This window comes from Muntiacus reevesi, chromosome 20 (genome assembly GCF_963930625.1).
Source record: "Muntiacus reevesi chromosome 20, mMunRee1.1, whole genome shotgun sequence".
Lineage (NCBI taxonomy): Eukaryota > Metazoa > Chordata > Mammalia > Artiodactyla > Cervidae > Muntiacus > Muntiacus reevesi.
In genome coordinates, this window is record NC_089268.1 from 13,478,710 (window position 1) to 13,497,938 (window position 19,229).

General features: G+C 50.5%; 1 protein-coding gene across 2 annotated transcripts in view; it reads right to left on the reverse strand.

Annotated features, from left to right (window-relative positions):
* Nucleotides 1–19,229, reverse strand: part of MDGA1 (MAM domain containing glycosylphosphatidylinositol anchor 1) — a 60,279-nt gene that overhangs the window by 12,355 nt on the left and 28,695 nt on the right. For both annotated transcript variants that reach the window (XM_065912363.1, XM_065912362.1), the window contains exons 2-9: nucleotides 13,896–14,035; nucleotides 9,828–10,002; nucleotides 8,546–8,742; nucleotides 7,662–7,794; nucleotides 7,153–7,422; nucleotides 4,835–5,164; nucleotides 1,561–1,857; nucleotides 241–525 (exon numbers count right to left, since the gene is read on the reverse strand). In XM_065912363.1, coding sequence (XP_065768435.1) covers nucleotides 241–525; nucleotides 1,561–1,857; nucleotides 4,835–5,164; nucleotides 7,153–7,422; nucleotides 7,662–7,794; nucleotides 8,546–8,742; nucleotides 9,828–10,002; nucleotides 13,896–14,035 — 1,827 coding nt within the window. The remainder of the gene's footprint in view (nucleotides 1–240; nucleotides 526–1,560; nucleotides 1,858–4,834; nucleotides 5,165–7,152; nucleotides 7,423–7,661; nucleotides 7,795–8,545; nucleotides 8,743–9,827; nucleotides 10,003–13,895; nucleotides 14,036–19,229) is intronic.

Genomic DNA, 19,229 nt, shown 5'->3' on the forward strand with positions numbered 1-19,229 from the left:
GTCTGAATGGGGCGTGAAACGGGAAGGCCTAGACCTAGAGTGGACGTGTGGAGTGGGAAGGGCTGCGAGAGGAGGTCCCGGTTAGATCTGAGAGGCCTGCGCCGAGGCTACACCTGGCAAGGGCGGGTCCTGGCAAGGCAGGGGCCCTAAACCGGGTGCACGTGGACGGAAGGGGGAGGGCTTCAGGCCGGGAGTGGGCGGGGTCTGGGCCCGGGTGGGCGGGGCCGCCGGGACGCTCACCCGAGACCTGGAACAGGCAGGCGGCCGAGCCCACGTCGTTGGAGACGCTGCACTCGTAGCTGCCGCTGCTCTCGCGGGTGACGGCGTCGAGGCGTAGCTCGGAGTGGTCGGGGGCCTCGGCGGCGACGGGGACGGCAGGCGGCGGAGGCAGCAGCTGCCCCTTGAAGCGCCACACAGCCGAGGCGATGCGCTGGGGGCTGCCTCGAAGCAGCGAGCAGCGCAGGAGCACCGGCCGGCCCAGCGCCTGGCGCACGTCCTGGGAGCCGGGCTCCACCTCCGGCGGGACTGGGGGCGGGGGCGGTGGTCAGCGGGGCCTCTCCCCACCGGGTCGGGTCTGAGGAGCTGCCCCACGGGGAGGCGACGCTTTCGCCCCTACGCCCGCGCCCCCCCAGCCTGGAAGGGTCTCAGGGCGGACATACACAGCGTACCCAACAGCCACACCTCCCGACCTGCAGATGCCTACTCCTCCCCGCCGTAACTTCCAGCCGAGCTTCCCAGAGGGGGCCTCTATTTGTGCCTCAAATGGTCCCCGTACCCAGTGTGATGAAAAGCAACACAACGTCAGGGTTTAGAGCATGGTCCCTGGAGCAAGATGGCTTAGGTTCAAAGCCCAGCTCTGCCTCTAAATAGCTGTGAGATCCTAGGAAAGTTTCTTAACGTCTGTGTGACCCAGTTTCCCTATTTGTAAAAATGGGTGAATAATAGAATCTATACACAGAGCTGTGAAGGACTAGATGAGTTAGTTCATCAAAATACTCTTAACAGTGCCGGACACATGGCAGGTTACGGGCTTCCCTGGTGGCTCGGAGAATAAAGAATCCGCCTGCAATACAGGAGACCTGGGTTCGGTCCCTGGGTTGGGAAGCTCCCCTGGAGAAGGGTGTGGCAACCCACTCCAGTATTCCTGCCTGGAGAATCCCTATGGGCAGAGGAGCCTGGCGTGCTACAGTCCATGGAGTCGCAAAGAGTCGGACACGACTGAGCGACTAAGCACACAGCACAGGTTAACTCTCATCATCACACTGAGGCAGTGTGTTCCCTTGAAGGTCCTTCCTCCTTCAAACTCTCATTTCCACTTGTCAAAATCAGTTCTTTGCTCACTGTGCTCCTGGGAATGAAGACGGGGTGCAAATGCCGCAAGGGTAATGGGCCTCCATATCCTACAGCACGAGGGTCAAGGAGGGATTGGGGTACCAGCAGTAGGTGGAGGGGTTTGGTCGGACGTGGAGGGTGGGGGTGAAGGGGTGAAGAGGGGCCAGGCCTGCTTGGAGACCCGGAGGGACAGCTCGGACGGTAGTCTGGGTGGGGCGGTGGACTCACACTGGACGTTCAGCTGCACCTGGGCCTCGCGCGGGCGCACGTTGAAGCCATTATAGCGAGCGGTCTGGCAGCGGTAGGTCCCACTCATGTCGCGGCTCACGCGCTCCAGCCGCAGCTTCCCGTCCGAGGTCTCCTCCAGGGGCAGCCCCGACGGCAGCAACGCGGCCTCCTTGTCCACGCGGGACCACAGCACAGGCGGCCGCGGCTTGCCTCGCACTTCGCACTGCAGCTCAGCTGGCGAGCCCTCGCGCACAGTCACCACGGCCCTGCCCTTGGGCACGCTGATGGTGGGCGGCACTGCGGGGCCGGGGAGAGGTAGGAGCCAGGTTAGAGCTTCCTCCGATCCCACCCCAACCCAGACCTCTGCTCTGGGGTGTCTGCTTCCCTCCCCGCACGTTCGAACCTCCCTTTCCGATCCCAGAGAGCCCACAGATCCTGCAGTTTCTCCAAAGTAGAACTCTCCCCCACACCCTCTCCACTTCCTGGGCCTCTACCTCTCAAAGTCTCCCAATTCAGAAAGAGTACTGAAGTCGTCCAGGCCGATTCCTTTTATCCCCTAACTCCAACATTACTAAGTTTGGGGGATTCCATCTTTTATTCATTTATTTGGGGGACGGGGGGGGGGGGGTGTTCCACTTTTTAAATAGTTCTGCTGAATAGCTTCTCCCTTAATCCCCTCTCTCCAGCCCACCCTCCCTGCTCTAGTGAAAACTTCCATCTTCTCTTTTTGGAGTGTTATCACAGATTCGTAGTCGGTCCCCCAGCATCCTCACCCATCCTTCCAAAGTGATAGACTATCTGGGCTTTTGCAGGGCACACAGCCAGAATGAAGACTGCCTTATGGCTGGCTGTGGTCATGTGACTAAATTCTGGCCAAGTGGGTGGGGTCTTTAAAGGGAGAGGCTGTGCCTCTCTTCCTCCTTCCTGCAGGCTGGAATGCAGACTAATGGCTGCAGCTGGCACTGCCATTGTGGACGAGGCGGCACATGCTAAGGAGAAGAGAATAGCAACATGAGATGCAGCCTGGGGCTCTGAGGACTTGATGGAGCAGAGCTACTATGCCAGCCTGGACTGCTCACTTTTACAAGAAGAAGAAATACACATATAGCTCATTTAAAGCCACTATTATTTAGGGTTTTTCTGTCATTCACAGCCAAACCTAATCCAACGCAACACCTTGCCCAAATGAAGAGTCTTTTCAAGACTTCCAGAGAGAGGATATTTGTATACACATAGTTGATTCACTTTGCTATGCAGCAAAAACTAACACAACATTGTAAAGCAGTTATGCTCCAATTAAAAAAAAAAAAAAAAGACTTCCATGAGTCCCATCTCATATCACACCAAACAAATTAAAATGTCCACATTAAATATAAATTGTAAATAACTCTACAAGGCAAGTTGAGGTCCAGTTATCTAGTTGGCATAATTTGTACTTTGTAAACATTTATTCATTTATTGACTTTAATTCGGTAGTTTTCTTTTTGTAGTTTGGAGCCAATTAATGTACTTTTCCAATTCTACTTCATTTCCACAGGTTCTTAAAAAGCTTCCATGCCCTAGGCATCAAGCTTATAAGACAAGCGAAGGAAATGGCCCTGTACCCTCATTGATTTCCCTGTTTCTAAAACATCCCAGCTCCCAACCCTGCTATGCCCCACAAGCTAAAGGGCTTGTCCCCCCTTTTTGAGGCCATCCTGCCCTCGGGTTAAAACTCAAACTCCTTGGCTCTGAAACAAGGCCCTCATGCTCTTATCTCTGTCAACCCTCAGCCTCATCTTCCCTTTCCCATCCTGAGTCCTAGCTGTGAGATCCACTTGTAAGGAACATACTTCCTGGATACAGCAAGTCTCATATATTGGGGGCTCCCTGTCCCTCCTCTCCTGGGCTTGTCCCCTACACCTCGCAAATGCTCACATGGAACTTGGCTCCTCTAAGAAGTCTCTCCTGATGACCCCGGGCAGCCTGATCCTCCTCTCATGTCCCCAGGATGCTCTGCAGACCCCACGTTTAGCTCCTGAGTCTTATCTAAGGTTTGTTCTTCCTTTTCCTGCACCTTGCCTGACACCTCCACAGCAGGTCTATCTCCCTGGCTAGGCAGTGAGCTCTGAGAATGGGGCTGTGGTGTTCATAGCTGGGTTCCCCAGCTCCTCACCCAGGACATGGCTCAGGATTTAAGAAATGGATTTGTGGAATCTGTGGGGCCTAGTTCACTCCCAAAGTCCAGCTCAGGTCTGTCTCCTTCTGGAAACCTTTCCTGATGTCTCCTGGTTCACCTGGCTCCTCCCTGTTCAGGTATCAGGACAGGAAGGGCCTCCAAGGCCATCTGGTCCAATGTCTCATAGAGGAGAGACTGAGGCCCAGAGAGTCAAAGAGGTTTAGCCAAAGTCAGCCAGCAACTCAATGCAAGGTAGTTGGGGGCTGGAGATGAGATTCCAGAGACATTGTCCAAAGTCACTCCCTCCAAACTCTTTTCCAAGTGTAAACCTTTCAGGGGTGGCTGAAGGCAAGATCTGCAGTCAGGCTGCCTGGGTTTGAATCCCAGCTCCACCACCTGTTGATGGGTTAACCTCTCTGAGCCCAAGTTTCTTCATCTCTAAAACCTGAAGATGAAACATCTACCCCACACAGTAAATCGTAAACATGGATGAGATAAATACAAAATCATCAGAACACACAGTGAATACTCACTAAATGTTGGCTATTATTTCATTATCATTATTTTTTTTTTTTATTATTGGTATAAAGACCCAAATTCCCTGCAAAATCTGGCCCCTGCCAACCTCTCCACTCTCATCTCCTTCCATTCTCCCAGCCACACTCTTCTTTCCGGGCTCCAAACGGTTCCTGGACTTTCCTGCATCCGTGCCTTTGCACATGCTGATTCCTTGGCCTGCCTTTCTCTTCCACCTCTCTTGCTCTCTTGTGCCTACTAAAATCCTGCCCCTCCCTCAGATCTAGATCAAAGCTATCTTAGGAAACTCTCCCCTGACTCTCATGCATCACAGTTTACAGTGATCTTTATTTGTGGGATGACCTGAAACACATTTGCTAGTAAGTCCAGTGAGGGCAGAACCTGTTTTGCCCACCACTTTACTGCAGTGCCTAGCACAGTGCCTGGCATATAACACGTGTTTAACAAATGCATGCAGCATGAACAAATGGTATCCTCCTCACTGTGGCCTCCCTTTCTCAAGCTGCTGCCCGCCTCCCCTCTGTGGGGCTCTCCAGCCCCTTCCATCCTCCCTGTTGCCCCCCAGCTCCAGGTGCTCACCTGTCTCAGAGGAGATGTTGACCTCGACACTCAGGTCGGGCACAGGTGCCCCCGGGAAGGAAGCCACGCAGAGGTAGGTGCCATAGTCGCTGAAGTGCAGGTCAATGAGCTCTAGGCTGCTGGTGACGGCAGGCAACTCGGGGTCATTGCGAGTCACCAGCAGCCTCTTGGACATGCGTGCTGGCTTGCTGTTCTTGAACCACTGGTAGGTCACCTTCTCCTGGGGCACGGCATCCACGTGGCATGACAGCTTCAGATCCTGGCCCAGCTGTATGTTCTCACTCTCTTTGATCACATCTGGGGTGATCTGGAATGTGGCGTTCTTCATGGCTGTGGGTGGAAGGGGAGGGAAGAGTGGCTGGGGCTGGCCCAAAGCCAGGATTCCCTGTCTCACCACCACCATCCAGATGTGGCTTCTCACCTCCAACTGGCCTTCCTGGAGGTCGGGGTCTACAACCCCATTTCCAGGAGAAACCATCACGTTTTCTGCTTGGAAATTGTTCTGCTTGCTCAGATGTGTTTCCAAAAGTTCAAAAAAAGCTGGCTGTAGAAAAGTCAATTTAGTAATCAATACAGCCATGGTTGACCATACACTATGAGAGGCCCTGTTCTAAGCACCTAAAATGTGTTTCTTCATTTAGCCCACCCCACAATCTGTGAGGGAGGAATTTTATTGTCCCTGTTTTACAAAGGAGGGAACTGAGGCTCAGACAGTTTAATCCACTTGCTCAAAGAAGTAAATAGCCAACCTTGAATTCACACTCAGAGCCTATGTTCTTAGCTACAATGCTGCTTTATTTATTTATTATATATTATTATTTATTATTATTATTTATTTATTATTATTTATTGTTGTTTTAAACCCAGAATATACAAAATTCAAATTTTGGAAGGAAGCACTAGAATGTAATACTGGTTATATGTAGAGAGTGGGACTGAGGGTAGACTTTTAACTTGCCCTTTGATGCTGTTTAGTTCTTTGCAAGTTTGTGTCATTAAAAAAAAAAAAGACTAATACAATCATCTTACATGCAATTACATAAAAATACAGAGTTTAGAAAGAAAATGGTCTGGCCTCTTTTAGAAATCTGATTATGTTTTATGTATGCCAAGAGATAGAATGCTTAACATTAGGTGCTCATTGAAAAGGACTCTGATACAACAGCCATAGATCAGGACTGGACTGAATAAAACAGGCTGTATGTCACCCCAAGAGGTGACCACAAGTATTTGATGTAAATAGCAATCTAATCAAGCCAGGTTTTAAAGGTCAAATGGAATCAGGTGGAGAAAAACAATCTTCTGATAGGAAAAGTACCATCAAAGGGAAAAACAGTCATTAGATAACCACAGTTTGACTATTATCTTTCTCACCACTTAATCAGAATTAAGTAAAAAGTCATAGAGTGCCAGCTTCTTTTTTGTGAGGAGAATCAGGGAGAGACTGGTCAGTGAGAGATGAACAAAGAAGAGTGTTCATTTCATCAGAAGATTCTCCATTGAATTTGACAAAAGCTGTATTTTACTTTCAAATGCTAAAAAGCTGGAAACAAGTCTGGCTCTTTAAAAAAAAACTTTAAAAATAAATTTTAAAACAGTAACCTAAAGCTGTACAAGCAGAAGAATTTAAAGGTTTCTCCTTATAGCAAAGCAGTAAAATCAAGATCTTATCAAGCAGCTAATGATCATTACTGAGGCTGAAATCTAGTTAGGAAAGTATCTGTATTTCTTTAGATTGTGCTCCAAGTTTTAATCATTTTTACATTTAGTAATTATCTTCATACTCACTGAAATGCTTTGCTAATAAAGATTTACATAGGAAGCATATGCAAATGTGTTTTATTTTCACTTTGATTCTACTAATCTTATAGAAACTTGTAGGGAGGAAGTCAGGAAATTTCTGTTAGAGACTAGAATGTCCAAATTTAACCTCAGGCAGCCTCAGTTTCCCAATCTAAAAAAATTCAAAGTGATCAACACCAGCCCTTCCCACATCTTGGCTTGCTGAGGTTATATTTGAAAATGTAGATTGTAAGCTGTAAATAAAACTCTATACATCATATTGTTAATTGGCTATACCCCAGTTACAAAATAAAACATTAAAAAAAAAAAAACACTTGATACAAATTTTAGTCCTGCCATCTGCTGGCAGACACCTGAATTGCAGGGAAACTAAAGTGCCTGGAACCTTCTTCCTCAGCCTCTCTCTCCTACCAAGGAAAAGAAGACAGGCCCCTTTCCCCTTCCAGTTCCTGAGCAACAGGAACCCAGTCTGCCTCCCAAGGCCCCCCCACCACCTCCCCCTCAAAGCCACGTACATCGCACCAGGAGGTTGACGGTCTTCTTGGCCGGGTTGCCCACATTGTTGGTAGCTGTGCAGTTGTAGTAGCCAGAGTCTCGGGCCTGCACTGAAGGGATGCTGAGGGTGCCACCCTGGGCCAGGGCACCCAGGGGCAGCGGGCCTGGCCCATGGGACCACTGCAGTTGGGGGAGGGGATCACCACCGGTCAGCAGACACTGGACCGTCACATTCTCCCCAGGGTTCACCACCAGAGTTTCGTTCACAGACAGCTTCAGGGCTGGAGGTGCTGGGAGGACAAGAATGGGGTCTCAGGGGACGGAGGCAGAGCTAGATGTGGGGGAGGAGAGGCAAGGAGGGAAGGCCTCGGGGTGGGGGGTGTTTTGGGGGGCGAGGAGGGAGCAGGCAGGAGGGAGGGGGGCACAGACTCGTGGTGATGTGCCTGGAGTCCTGTGTAGGGTGGGCACCATCTCCTGATTGAGGATTCAGCACAGGTGGGCCAGGAGATGGGCAGGGAGGTGTCTGTACCCGTGGTGTTGGTGAGCTGGAAGGTGACAGCCTTGTCCGGGATGCCGCACACGTTTCGTACAGACACCTGGCAGGTGTAGCTGGCATAGTCCTGGGGCCGCAGATTCTTCAGCTTCAGCACCTTGGTCTCCCCCTGGGCAGCGACCACTAGGGTGAGGGGCCTGCTTGGCTCTCCAGGGGTCTCACACACATTCACCAAGCACCAGAGGCTGAAGCAAATTCCTATTCAGGACTGAGCCTGGAGTGGATGCCACACTCCCCATTCCCCGGGCTTGCATGGGTCCAAGGGTGTCCTGGTGCACAATGGCCAGGGCCTGGCCTCAGTTTCCCCATTCGAGGAAATGGAAGGGTAAGGAGGGAATCCCGCTCTGTCTCACAATCCATACAAATACAGGGCTGGCCCTGCAGGCCATGGCCACATGTGGAGTCTTGACAGCTAGGAAAGCTGCCTCTGAAAGCTCTCCCCTGAAGGATGGCTTCATCACCATCTCCTGGGATGGCAGGAGACGCTTGGGGAGTGAGTCGTCTTTATCCCAACCCCTCCTCTGCCTGCCATGGGTTCCCAAGTCCCCGCCAGCCAGCGACAGGCGGGGATGACTTGTCTGCCTCCCGGGGATGCTTTCCTAATTGGCGATGTTCTTAAAGGGCTCTCCTGTCATCACGCTCCCTGACCTTTCGGTCTTGGTTCTGTCTACCCCAGGCTGTCTGAAGCCCAACCAGAATGCTTGCTGCTGATGTCAGAAGAAAATTGTTGGAGTCAGGGCAGTCCCTGGAACTCCAGGTGGTGAGGCCTCAGCCCCCCTGCACCCCCCCTTTGTGGGGTACAGAAGGAAGAGTGTGGGGTAAGCCATGAGGAGGCCAAACCAGCTGCTGCCCATCCTGACCTGGGTGTAGAGGGGCTCATAGATGTCAACCCCATTGTCCTGGCTGTGAGACAGGGTGTCGGAGCCCCGCTTCCAGATGAAACGGGCAGGTGGGTTGGAGTTGACGGTACAGCGCAGGAACACCGTCTTCTCCTGGTAGAAGTTGCCTCGGACATCGCTCACCGTCTGGTGCACCGTCAATACTGGCTCGTCCAGGTCTGCAAGGGCACAGTCCCGGTGGAGTCAGAGCTGCGTGACCCTAGGTTGGTGGGGGGGCCTTGAGCCCCTGGCAGCCCTCAGGCAAAGTTAAGCCACCCTCATGGGATGCTTCCAGAGAACCACATGTTCTGCCAGCCCTGCAAGTCTGACCAACCTGTCAGAGACAGGGGACTGGACTTGTGGGCGTCTCAGCTATCCCTCCCCAGGGACCTGCACTGGGGGGCGGCAGGGGCGGGGGGCTCTCTGTCTTCACCCTCCTATCACGGGATGGAGGGATCAGCTGAGACTGGAAATCAGGCCACACCTGCCAGCTCCTTCCCGTTGCAATAACTTGAGAAATGACCCTTGGCCCCAAAGCTTGGCAGACTCCTGGGTGGCTGATGGGGGATAAAAGAGAGGGCCTGGGGTTCCATTGCTCGCCACTCTATCAGGTCCCACCTGGGGGGCAGGGGGTGTATTTAATAGGTAGGTTCATTGTAGGTACTGAGATGGTGGCAGACAGACCCTTGGGCCTGGCCCCTTCTGGGTACCTAGGTCAGCCTGAACAGACACAGAGGTGGGTGGTAAGCAGGCAGATAGCCTTCTGGGGTCAAGGGTAATCCATGGAGGGCAGGCAGGGATTGGGGGCTTCTCATTCAGGCAGCAGCAAGGACTGAGGGGTGCCTTGTCCTGCAAGTGTTGGGGTAGGGAAGTTTCAGAGCTGCCCTGGGACAAAAGCAGAGATATGAGGTGTGGTGGGAAGGACACTGGACCACAATCAAGAGACCTAGGCAGTGAGCAAGTCACAAGTCTTTGGTCTCAGTTTCTTCATCTGTGAAATGGGTATAATCCAACCTGTTCTGGCCTCCCTGACCATTTTACAGGGATGTTCCAAGGTTCATATTTGATTATGATGGGAATGGATCAGGGTAGTGCAAATCGAAGGAACATCAAAGATGCCCTTCTCTAACCTGGAGGAGAGAGTCTCTACCATTGTTTTCCATGGAGGTGCCATGTTTCCACCCTTTTCCCCACTCCTCCTTCCCAGCCTGAGCCCCCAGGGGCAGGCCCCTGGCCCTGGGAACTGAGAGGGGTTCCAACTCACACTGCACGTCCACCCGGATGGACTTGATGGCGGGTACGCCCACGCCATTCTCAGCCTTGCAGTAGTAGCGGCCACCCTGCGTGCGTGCAATGCGCTCGATGCGAAGCGTCTCATTGAACACCGACGTCTCCTGGAACTTGTCCGAAGCGCTCCCAGCTGTCTTAGTCCAACGCACCTGGGCCAGCCAGGCAGGGCACAATCGGACTAGCGCGGGGGATTCCCCCCACCCCCATACTTTTCCGCAAGTGCATGCGGGCTATGTGCAGGCCTGGGAAGCTAACCTAAACAACCTCAAAGAAATGCACCCTGGAGGTGGGACCTCTCAGTGAAGAGCCTGGGCAATCTAGGGGCAGATGGAGGAGGTTTTTATAAAGGCAGTATGTGCAGTTGTTAAGAGAATCGATTTGTGGGCGAGTTACCCAGCCCCTCCTGCCTTCCTTTCTGCATCTCTAAAATGGAAATATTACTCCCTTCCTGGGCTTACTGGGAAAACTAAACGAGTATATAGTTAGTGCCTGGAAGAGTAAGACTTTGATTAGACTTTTGTTATCCCACTTTTTAGCTTAGTGGCTTCTCATCTCCTAGTTTCAGACTTCTCATGTATGAAAGAGGTCTATGTGGTAGCCAGCCTCTACCACGGCCCCCAGTGGTCTCCACCTCCTCACGTTCACACCTTTCTGTAGTTCCCTCCCATTTTGTACCAGGAATGGTCCGTGTGACCAACAGAATTTGGCAGGAGTGATGGTGTGTCCCTGCGACTTCCATCTCACCACCCTCACTCTACCCTGAAAGACCCAGGGGTTACAAAACTTGGGAAGACTACAGCAGCTTCAGGCCACTCAGATGTTGATCAGAGGGTGTTTGGAGAAAGAACAAGACCATGAAAAATATTTTTTTCTTTTTGTACTTGACATTTTGCAGTTTTACCATGATTTATCTAGATGGGGTTTGTTTACAAACTGTTTAGGGGCTGGTTTATCCATCAAAGAATTTATTGCATTCTTCAGTTCTACAAAATTCTCAGCCTTTATATCTCTTTAAAGATTGCCTCCTCTAAGTTTTCTCTAGTCCTTCTAGAATGCCTTGATTTATGTTATAGCTTCTCATTCTCCCAACTTCCTTTTCACACTTTGCATCTCTCTGTCTTCTCCAGACTGCATTGTAGCTGATTTGGATCTATCGTCCAATTCACCAGTTTCTTCTTTAGCTACGTCTATGGCTTTGAGGCCAAGTTTTTCTAAAGACTGTATCATTTTTTACTTCTAGAGTTTCTATTTGCTTTTTTCCATATCCTTAACTGATTAGGTTTTATAATCTCCTGTCTTGTGGATTCTATTCCTTCCATTATCTCTTTAAACATTTTAAACATATTTATTTTAAGGATTCCCTCCAGATTGCTCTATGATCTCTGATTTCTCAGATGTGAGTTGTTCAATTATTTGGGGTCTATGGACTGGCTCTCCCAGCACTGCATTTCAAGATGTTTTAAAATTTCATTCTGTGGGCTTGTATTCAGTAGGAATTACCTCAAAAGTCCCACTTGGGCCCTGACAGGCCTGTCTGGGGTGTAACTATATGGCTGCCTATACCCAAGATATATGGATTCACAGGTTCAAACCAGTTTTTATATTAGTTTCACAGCTTAAGATTTCCTTACCACTTGAATAGTGCAAGATACAGACTGGATTAGGGTTACTTCCTCAGAGGTAATTCTGTTTGCATCCACACCCTGAAGCAAAAGTCTGCTCCCTGCTGTGACTCTGGGCTGTGGGGCAGAGATCTGGTGCCCATTCATAGGTGGTATCACTGGTGTTAAGCTTCCAGTTTTAGGTAGAAGGTCCAGCTCCAGCTCCAATCATAGACAAGCCTGTGGCCTCACCTCATACCACCCACATGTATATTAACACTACTGTCTCTGAAGTGAGTATGTGGTTAAGTCCCTCCAAGGACCAGGTTCTTCAGCTTTTGCTCACTGCCACTGCTGTAGAGTTCTCCCTTTTAGCCATAGACATTCCCTCTCTCTTGCTGTTAGTTGGGGGTAGGGAATTCCAGGCACACTCATTCCCCCATGTGACCACAAAGTGGGTCATGAGATGGTACTTGCTCCACCCCTAGACTGTGGATGCTCCATGGCAATGGGACCTGCAGCTGTATCCTCAGGACCCATCATAGTACTTGGCACATAGCAGGTGCTCAATATTTATTGCAAGGAAATGAGCAAAAAAGGCACTGGAAGGCATTTCAGAAGAGGTAAAGACCAGTGGCTAAGGACTTCCCTAGCAGCCTAGTGGTTAAGACTCCATGCGTCCAATACAGGGGCACAGGTTGGATCTCTGGTCAGGGAATGAAGATCCCACATGCCACACGGTGAAGTCAAAAAAAAAGAGAGAGAGAGAGAGAGGTGAGCAGTGGCTACATCAAGAATGAACAGGGTGTTTCTAGACAGGTTTACCGAAGACAGGGTGTGAGGAGGATGGTGGTGGGAGATCTGACAGGACAGGTAGGTGGGGGCTGGATTGTGGGAGGTCTTCCTTTCCACCCCTAGGAGCCTGAACTGGGTCTGGTAGGTAATGCACCCATGTGGGCAGGGGAGTGATACAATGTAGCAGGTCTGAGGGAACAGGATGCAGGAATGGATTGGGGGAGGGGATGGGAGAACAGGAGGCTAGTCAGAGTCTACTGCCATAGTCCAAGGGACAGGGCTGAAGGTCTGACTTCAAGGGGTAACGAGAAATACAAGGAGATCCACGCAAGAGACATAAAAAGATAGGCCTCAGAGCCTGGCTGCAGGTGGAGAATGATATGGGGCTGAGTCAAATATGAGCCCAAGGGATTGAACCTAGGTAGCAGAAAGAACAATGAAACTATAAACTGGAATAGAAAACAGGTGCATGGACACACAGTCACACCATGAATGACTCTTACATGTGATGCACAAGGGGGACACCCACAGGTGGTCAGTGCAGCCTTAGGGAGAGCTTAGGGTTAGGCTTCAGAGAGGACCATCCCTAAAGTCACACCTGGACAAGCAGATTCTGAAGACTGGCTGCATTGTTTTCACTTCCAAACAAATCCTTAAGAAGGAGCCAGCAGTGATGATAGTTTCAGACTAAAACCTTTGGGGATTTCTTGTTCTGCTTGTCTTAAGGTCAAACCTAACAAAGCTGCCCCTGTTCCCAATATTATCCCCCCAAAAAAAGAACTTTGCGATCACTGTGCTTCCTAGGAGCCAACCAAAACCTTTTCTGCTGCTTTTAAAGGTCACAGCATCTCACCAGCAAATTCCACCTGTCCCTTCAGCCCATCCTCCTACCTCTTCCTGCCAGCTCTCAGTGATAACCAGCCAACACTTCCTGCCTGAAATATACAGTTGGTCTGGGACAAAATTCACACCTGGCTTTTCCAGATCCCCATCTTCTGTGGGGTTTGCATACTGGAAACCTCCTGAAGCAGTGATTATATTATGTGTTTTTTGTTTGCTTGTTGTTGTTGTTTGTTTACAATTGTGTTATATGTTGCTGGTAACTCCTGGGTCCCCCAACCGAAAGAGGAAGAGTGCTAAGCCATAGAGAACGCTGGTTCTGGATTCAGATTCTGCTTCAGCCCTCACAAGTGCTAGATGACCTTGGGAGTTTACCTAACCTCTCTGATCCTCGATTTCCTCAGCTTAAAATGGAGGCCCTAATGCCTTCCTCACAGCCTGGCTGTGGGACTTCAAGGAGGACACTGGAGAAAGTATCTAGCACAGTGCTCGGCACACGGTCTGCCTTCACGCAGTGGCTGAAGGTTTATCGGCAGGCGCGTTTGCTCAGCAGGTACCGGGAATGGAGTGGAATGGAACAACTGGCATCGGCTGTCAGTGTTTCCAGGTGAATAAGCCCACAGTCTAGCCCTTCCCCACAGAGTCTATTTTCCAGCCATTTCCCCAGCCCCAGGCTCCTGTCTTCTGCTGACCTGCTACCATCTGCCTCCAGCCTCAGGCCCCACTGCCTCTTCTGATCCTGGACTGGGGTGGGGAGTGAGGAGGCGAGGGCAGGGGGACACCCACAAGCCCGGGCGGGGGCTTACCTGGGGCCGAGGGTGCCCAGTGACGAGGCACTGCAGCACCAGGGTGTCCCCCTCCCGGATGGTGTAGACGCGCTCACTGATGTTGTCCTCTTTCACCACACATGCCTGGCCCGCGTGCACGATCTGAGCCTGGGCTGGAGCTGGCGAGAGACGGGGAGGTTTAGACAGGAGGCTCTGAGGCCAGAGGAGGTCTGAGGCTTGGAGGCCAGAGGTGGTGTAAGGCTCCCTCCTGAGTATGTCACCCAGAACTCCCCAGCATATCCCTCAGAGGCCTCATCCTATTGAGCTCCTCCTGGAGCCCCTAGGCCAGAACCAGAAGGGTCAAGGACTCAGGAAATGGGCAATTCCTCCCCATCCCACTGCTCTTGTAAGAGATCTGTGCCCCTTGGTGCTTCCCTGGTGGTCCAGTGGGTAAGACTCCACGCTCCCAATGCAGGGGACTGGGGTTTGATCCCTGGTCAGGGAACTAGATCCCCCATGCCGCAACTAAGAGTCCACGTGCTGCAATGAAGATGGAAGACCCCGTGTGCTGCAGCTAAGACCCAGTGCAGCCAAATAAATAAATAAAAATATTTTAAAGAGAGAGAGAGGTGCTTTTCAACGAGCCAAGGATTGTGAGGAGGCTTGGTAATCTGTGCAAATTGGTTACCACTTAATGAGCATCATGTCTTAGACCCCAGTCGTGGAAGCTGCTCTCCACATCTGGCAGGAGCCTCCATTCCCAGCTTTGGAGTCAGCTTCGAGGCACGCAGAGCTCAGCTGCCCCAAGGAATTGCCTTCAGACAGTGAGCACTGCCTGGACCAAACATGCCTAGGAGGTCACCCCTTGCCCAACAACCCCCCACACATACACACACCTCTGACTGATGGACATGATGCAAAGGCCCAGCCGTCTTGCCTCAAGTGGGGTGACTATGGTTCCGTTCACGCTCCAGAGCCCTTCTGCTCCCACCCCTGGGAACTGGCTGAGACTAAGTCAACTAAAGCGCATTGTCACCCAGTTGTTTCCCTCCTCCCCTTTCAGTTTGTCCTGGGAGCACTTTCTCAGCAAATCACTTGCCTGAACTCACTCCCATCAACCACTCCAGGCTCAACTTTTAGTGAAACTGACCAAGAGATCCCCAAGCCCCACAGACAGCACATCACTCCCCTCACCCAGAGGCCTGTTACCGTTCCCTTATTGCTCGTGGAACCTATGCCAGCCTCCTCTCCAAGGGACAGAAGTCTTCACCAGGGGACCTAGAAGTTCTCCTAAGACTACATGTCCCCCTTGACCCTCTCACAGTGCCTGGGGGCTGGGGGCTGGCCAGGGCTGGGGGACCAAAGGGAAAATGATGGAACTGGAGAAGTTCACAGCCCTCCTTTGGTGTCTTAACCCCACTATCCTGAAACCAAACCAGCCCCCAGCCCACCAGTACTTGGGCTCTGGGAAAGAGGGCAAGACTTCAAGTTCAAACATGTCTGCTCACAGATGAGGGTGGACGAGGTGGAGCTAGGAGAGCTAATTCAGAGTACGAGGGACACAAGAGGGTGAAAACTTGAGTCCTTGCCCTAAAGAGGCGCAGGGAGATAAAACTTGTCCATACAACGTGTAACATCCTCCAGGAAGCATTCCATGATTGACCTACATCCTTCCTGCTTCTGCATTCATCACTTTTCCAGCACAACAACAAAGCATCAATATGTGTGACTATGAAACTCAGGATTCTCATCTTTCTGCCTGCCCAACCATGAGCTTACATTGGTACCCCCAGCCTTGAATATAGCAGGTGCTCAGTGAACACTGAATGAATGAATGTATAGGAATATTCGATGGTGAAGGTGCTAAGCATTGTAAAAGAGGTAAAGAAAGCCTTAGGAGGTCAGGGGAGAAAGAAATCACTGCGGGAGGAAGAATCACAGAAGGTTCTGTGGAAGAGGTAGCTTTTGAACCAGTCCTCAAAGAATAGGGGGGCTTGCTGCAGGTTGGCAGGGCAATCTAATATTCCATATTACCCAGGGTAAAACACTAGTGATCTCTGGACCTTCATTTTCTTATCTCTAAGATGAGAGAATGCTACCAACCCTGACAACTCACAAGAGCAGAAGTGATGATACGTGCATGCTAAGTCGCCTCAGTTGTGTCCAACTCTTTGCGACCCCATGGACTACAGCTAGGCTCCTCTGCCCATGAGATTCTCCAAGCAAGAATAATGGAGTGGGTTGCCATGCCCTCCTCCAGGGGATCTTCCCGACCCAGGGATCAAATTTGCATCTCTTACATCTCCTGCATTGGCAAGCGGGTTCTTTACCACTAGCACCACCTGGGAAGCCCCCAGGAGTGATGATAACACAGGATAAATGAGAAGTGCTTAGTAGAACTCTGATGTGTTCTTACTGTTGTCACAAGTAGTGCCTTAATTAACAGTCTCTCCAACCAACACTGACAGGACAGTCATGAACTAATGACAGAGATAGGTCCACAGAGCCCGGCCACAGGTCAAGAAACTTGCAGAGGGTGGGGGTGGTGGGCGGGGAGCAACCACTGGGAGTGACGTAGGTTGGGTTTAACCACGAGAGTCTCTGCAAACAGCAGCAGGTTCTGCAAACAGTGGCAGCTGCCACCGCCCCAGAGTCTGAGTGTCCAGTCTGGCTGCCCTGGAGGAATGAACCTAGGCTAGTGGTCAGGAGACAAGCTGTGTGACCTGAGGCAAGTCAGACCTCAAGGACCTCAGTTTCCCCACCTGTAGGAGGTGCATATCCTACATAACTTCTGACATCTTTTTTCAATTCATACTTTCTATGAGTTTTATCAATAGCACGTAGTCCCTGTGTAAGGTGCACCCTGGAATCTGGGGAACAAGTCTGAAACTGTCACCCCCAGAAATGGAAATACATTGGAAGAGAGAGCCATCTGTGGCCAAGATCCTCAGGAAATCTCATCAGGAAACAACCCACCAATGTATGATGTGTGTGCTAGTTGGTGGTAATACCAGAGGCTGCCTCAAAGTCTGCAAGAGGCCTGGGGTGCCTCTCAACAAGGAAGACATCGACTTAACAGGCTCCAGTGGAAGATAAGCTGTAATCTTGGACAGCATGGCTTGCCCAGAGCCAGGCAGTGTTGTAATGACAGATGCTTTGGTGACTGATAAGGAATTCTGAAAGGGAGTTAGAGTTGAACATTCTCAGGGCCTGGACAGCACAAACCAGAAAAGATGGGGCCTGACCTGCAGACACAAGGCTTCTGACTACCTGACGAGTTTGCTTCCTCATTGGCCATGGAGCTACGAGTTGGCATCATGGATGATGACATCATTAAGATTACCCAGCTTTTAATGACATTAACCACTAAGACTATCCAACTCTAAAATGGTAGAACCTCTTTGGAAGAGATTTTGGCAGCACCAACACAGGCTAAAGACTGCTGCGGAAGCTGAAGCTCAAATAATTTGGCCACCTGATACAAAGAGCCAACTCATTGGAAAAGACCCTGATGCTGGGAAAGACTGAGGGTAAGAGGAGAAGGGGGTGACAGAGGATGAGATGGTTGGATGGCATCACCAACTCAGTGGATATGAGTTTGAACAAACTCTGGGAGATAGCAAAGGACAGGGAAGCCTGGTATGCTGCCATTCATGGTGTGGCAACGATACAACTGAGTAACGGAACAAACAAAACTCAGGTTAAAAAGCATATACTCCATGACACAGGAATTCCACTTCTGGATATGTACACAATGGAAAATAGTGCCTGACAACCGAACAATAGGTCCGAGAATATTCACAATAGCTTTATTCATTACAACTAAAAACAAGAAGCAACTGCCATGTCCATCAAAAGCAACAAGGGTGAATTAATTCTCATATGGAATACGAATGAAACACAGTGGAATATTACACAGAAGTGAAAAAAGAACTATGGGTACACACAACACAATACTGTTGAATCTCACAGCACAATCTGAGTGAAAAAATTCAAGACATAAAAGAGGATCCAGTGTATGGTTTCATATATTTGAAATTCAGAGCTGAAAAAACCAATCTTATGGTAACATAGGTCTAAGCCGTGGTTGCCCTTGGGTGGAGGTGAGGGATTATTTACTGAGAAGGCACAAGGAGAAACTTCTGGGGAGGAGATGGGATCTCATCTAATGAGAAGGAAATATTCATAGCCCTAATCTGAGTGGTTGTTATAAGGGTGGATGCGCATGTAAAAAGGCACCAAGGTATTTGCTTAAGATTTTACTGTATCACTTTTATTAGATAAAGAAAGAGCATCCATCCACCTCCCTTTGATGACATTGTCCACTGAGGTTATCCAGTTTCCTCAGTCACCCTCTCCCTTTATTCCAAGTCCTTCTTGATGAGCCGCTTCCCATGACCGACTTCTTCCCAGTATAGATGTTCCTTCTGGAGCAAGTGCTGGCTAGTTGCAAGGCACCCAGGACCCCTTGGGCTTCCCATATGGTGCTAATGGTAAAGAACCCAAGTGCCAATGCAGGAGATATCAGAGACACGGGTTCCATCCCTGGGTCGGGAAGATCCCCTGGAGAGGAAATGACAGCCCACTCCAGTATTCTTGCCTGGAGAATCCCATGGGCAGAGGAACGTGGCGGGCTACAGTCCATGGGATCGCAAAGCGTAGGACACGGCTGAAGCAACTTAGCACACGCACACACACATAGGCCCCCTTGGCCTAGGCATTCCAATCTGCTCATCACCCCCACTGTTTCATTAACATGAGTCAGCCTCCCCGACTCTGCTTACCCCCAGAATGGCTAGAACTATGTTTCTGATCCTAAACCAACAGAGATCCCACCAAGTTACAGTCCCCCCCAAAAGGGGTTGTGTCCCACTGAATCTCAGACTTTCGCTCCACACACCCCAGGAAGGCACTGCCAGCAAACAGCATCTTCTCATTCCAAAGGCAACCAGGCCAGGGCCTGAGTCAAGAGGCACTATGACATAATCCCTTCATTCAGTCTATCGAACGACAAATGCTTCCAGCCGGCCGCTGTGCTGGATGCTCAAGAGACTGTCACGAAAAGCAAACAAGGCCCAGCTCTGAAAGAGCACTCTTGGGGAGACGGATGGCAAAGAAGGAAACAGAAATGAACAGGATGGTTTCAGAGTGTGGTTATTGCTAGGACGGCCCTGAAGCAGGGGGGCCGTGACAAAAGAAACTGGGCGGAGGAGGGATCTGCTGGAGAGACATGGAAAGAGCCGACAATCTGGGGCTCATTTCTGGCTCTGCTACCCTCTAGCTGGGTGACACTGGGCAAGTTACTTCACCTCTCTGAAGCTCAGTCTCAGGAGCAAGAGATGGGAACAATAATGCCTTCTCCCAGGGCTGGTG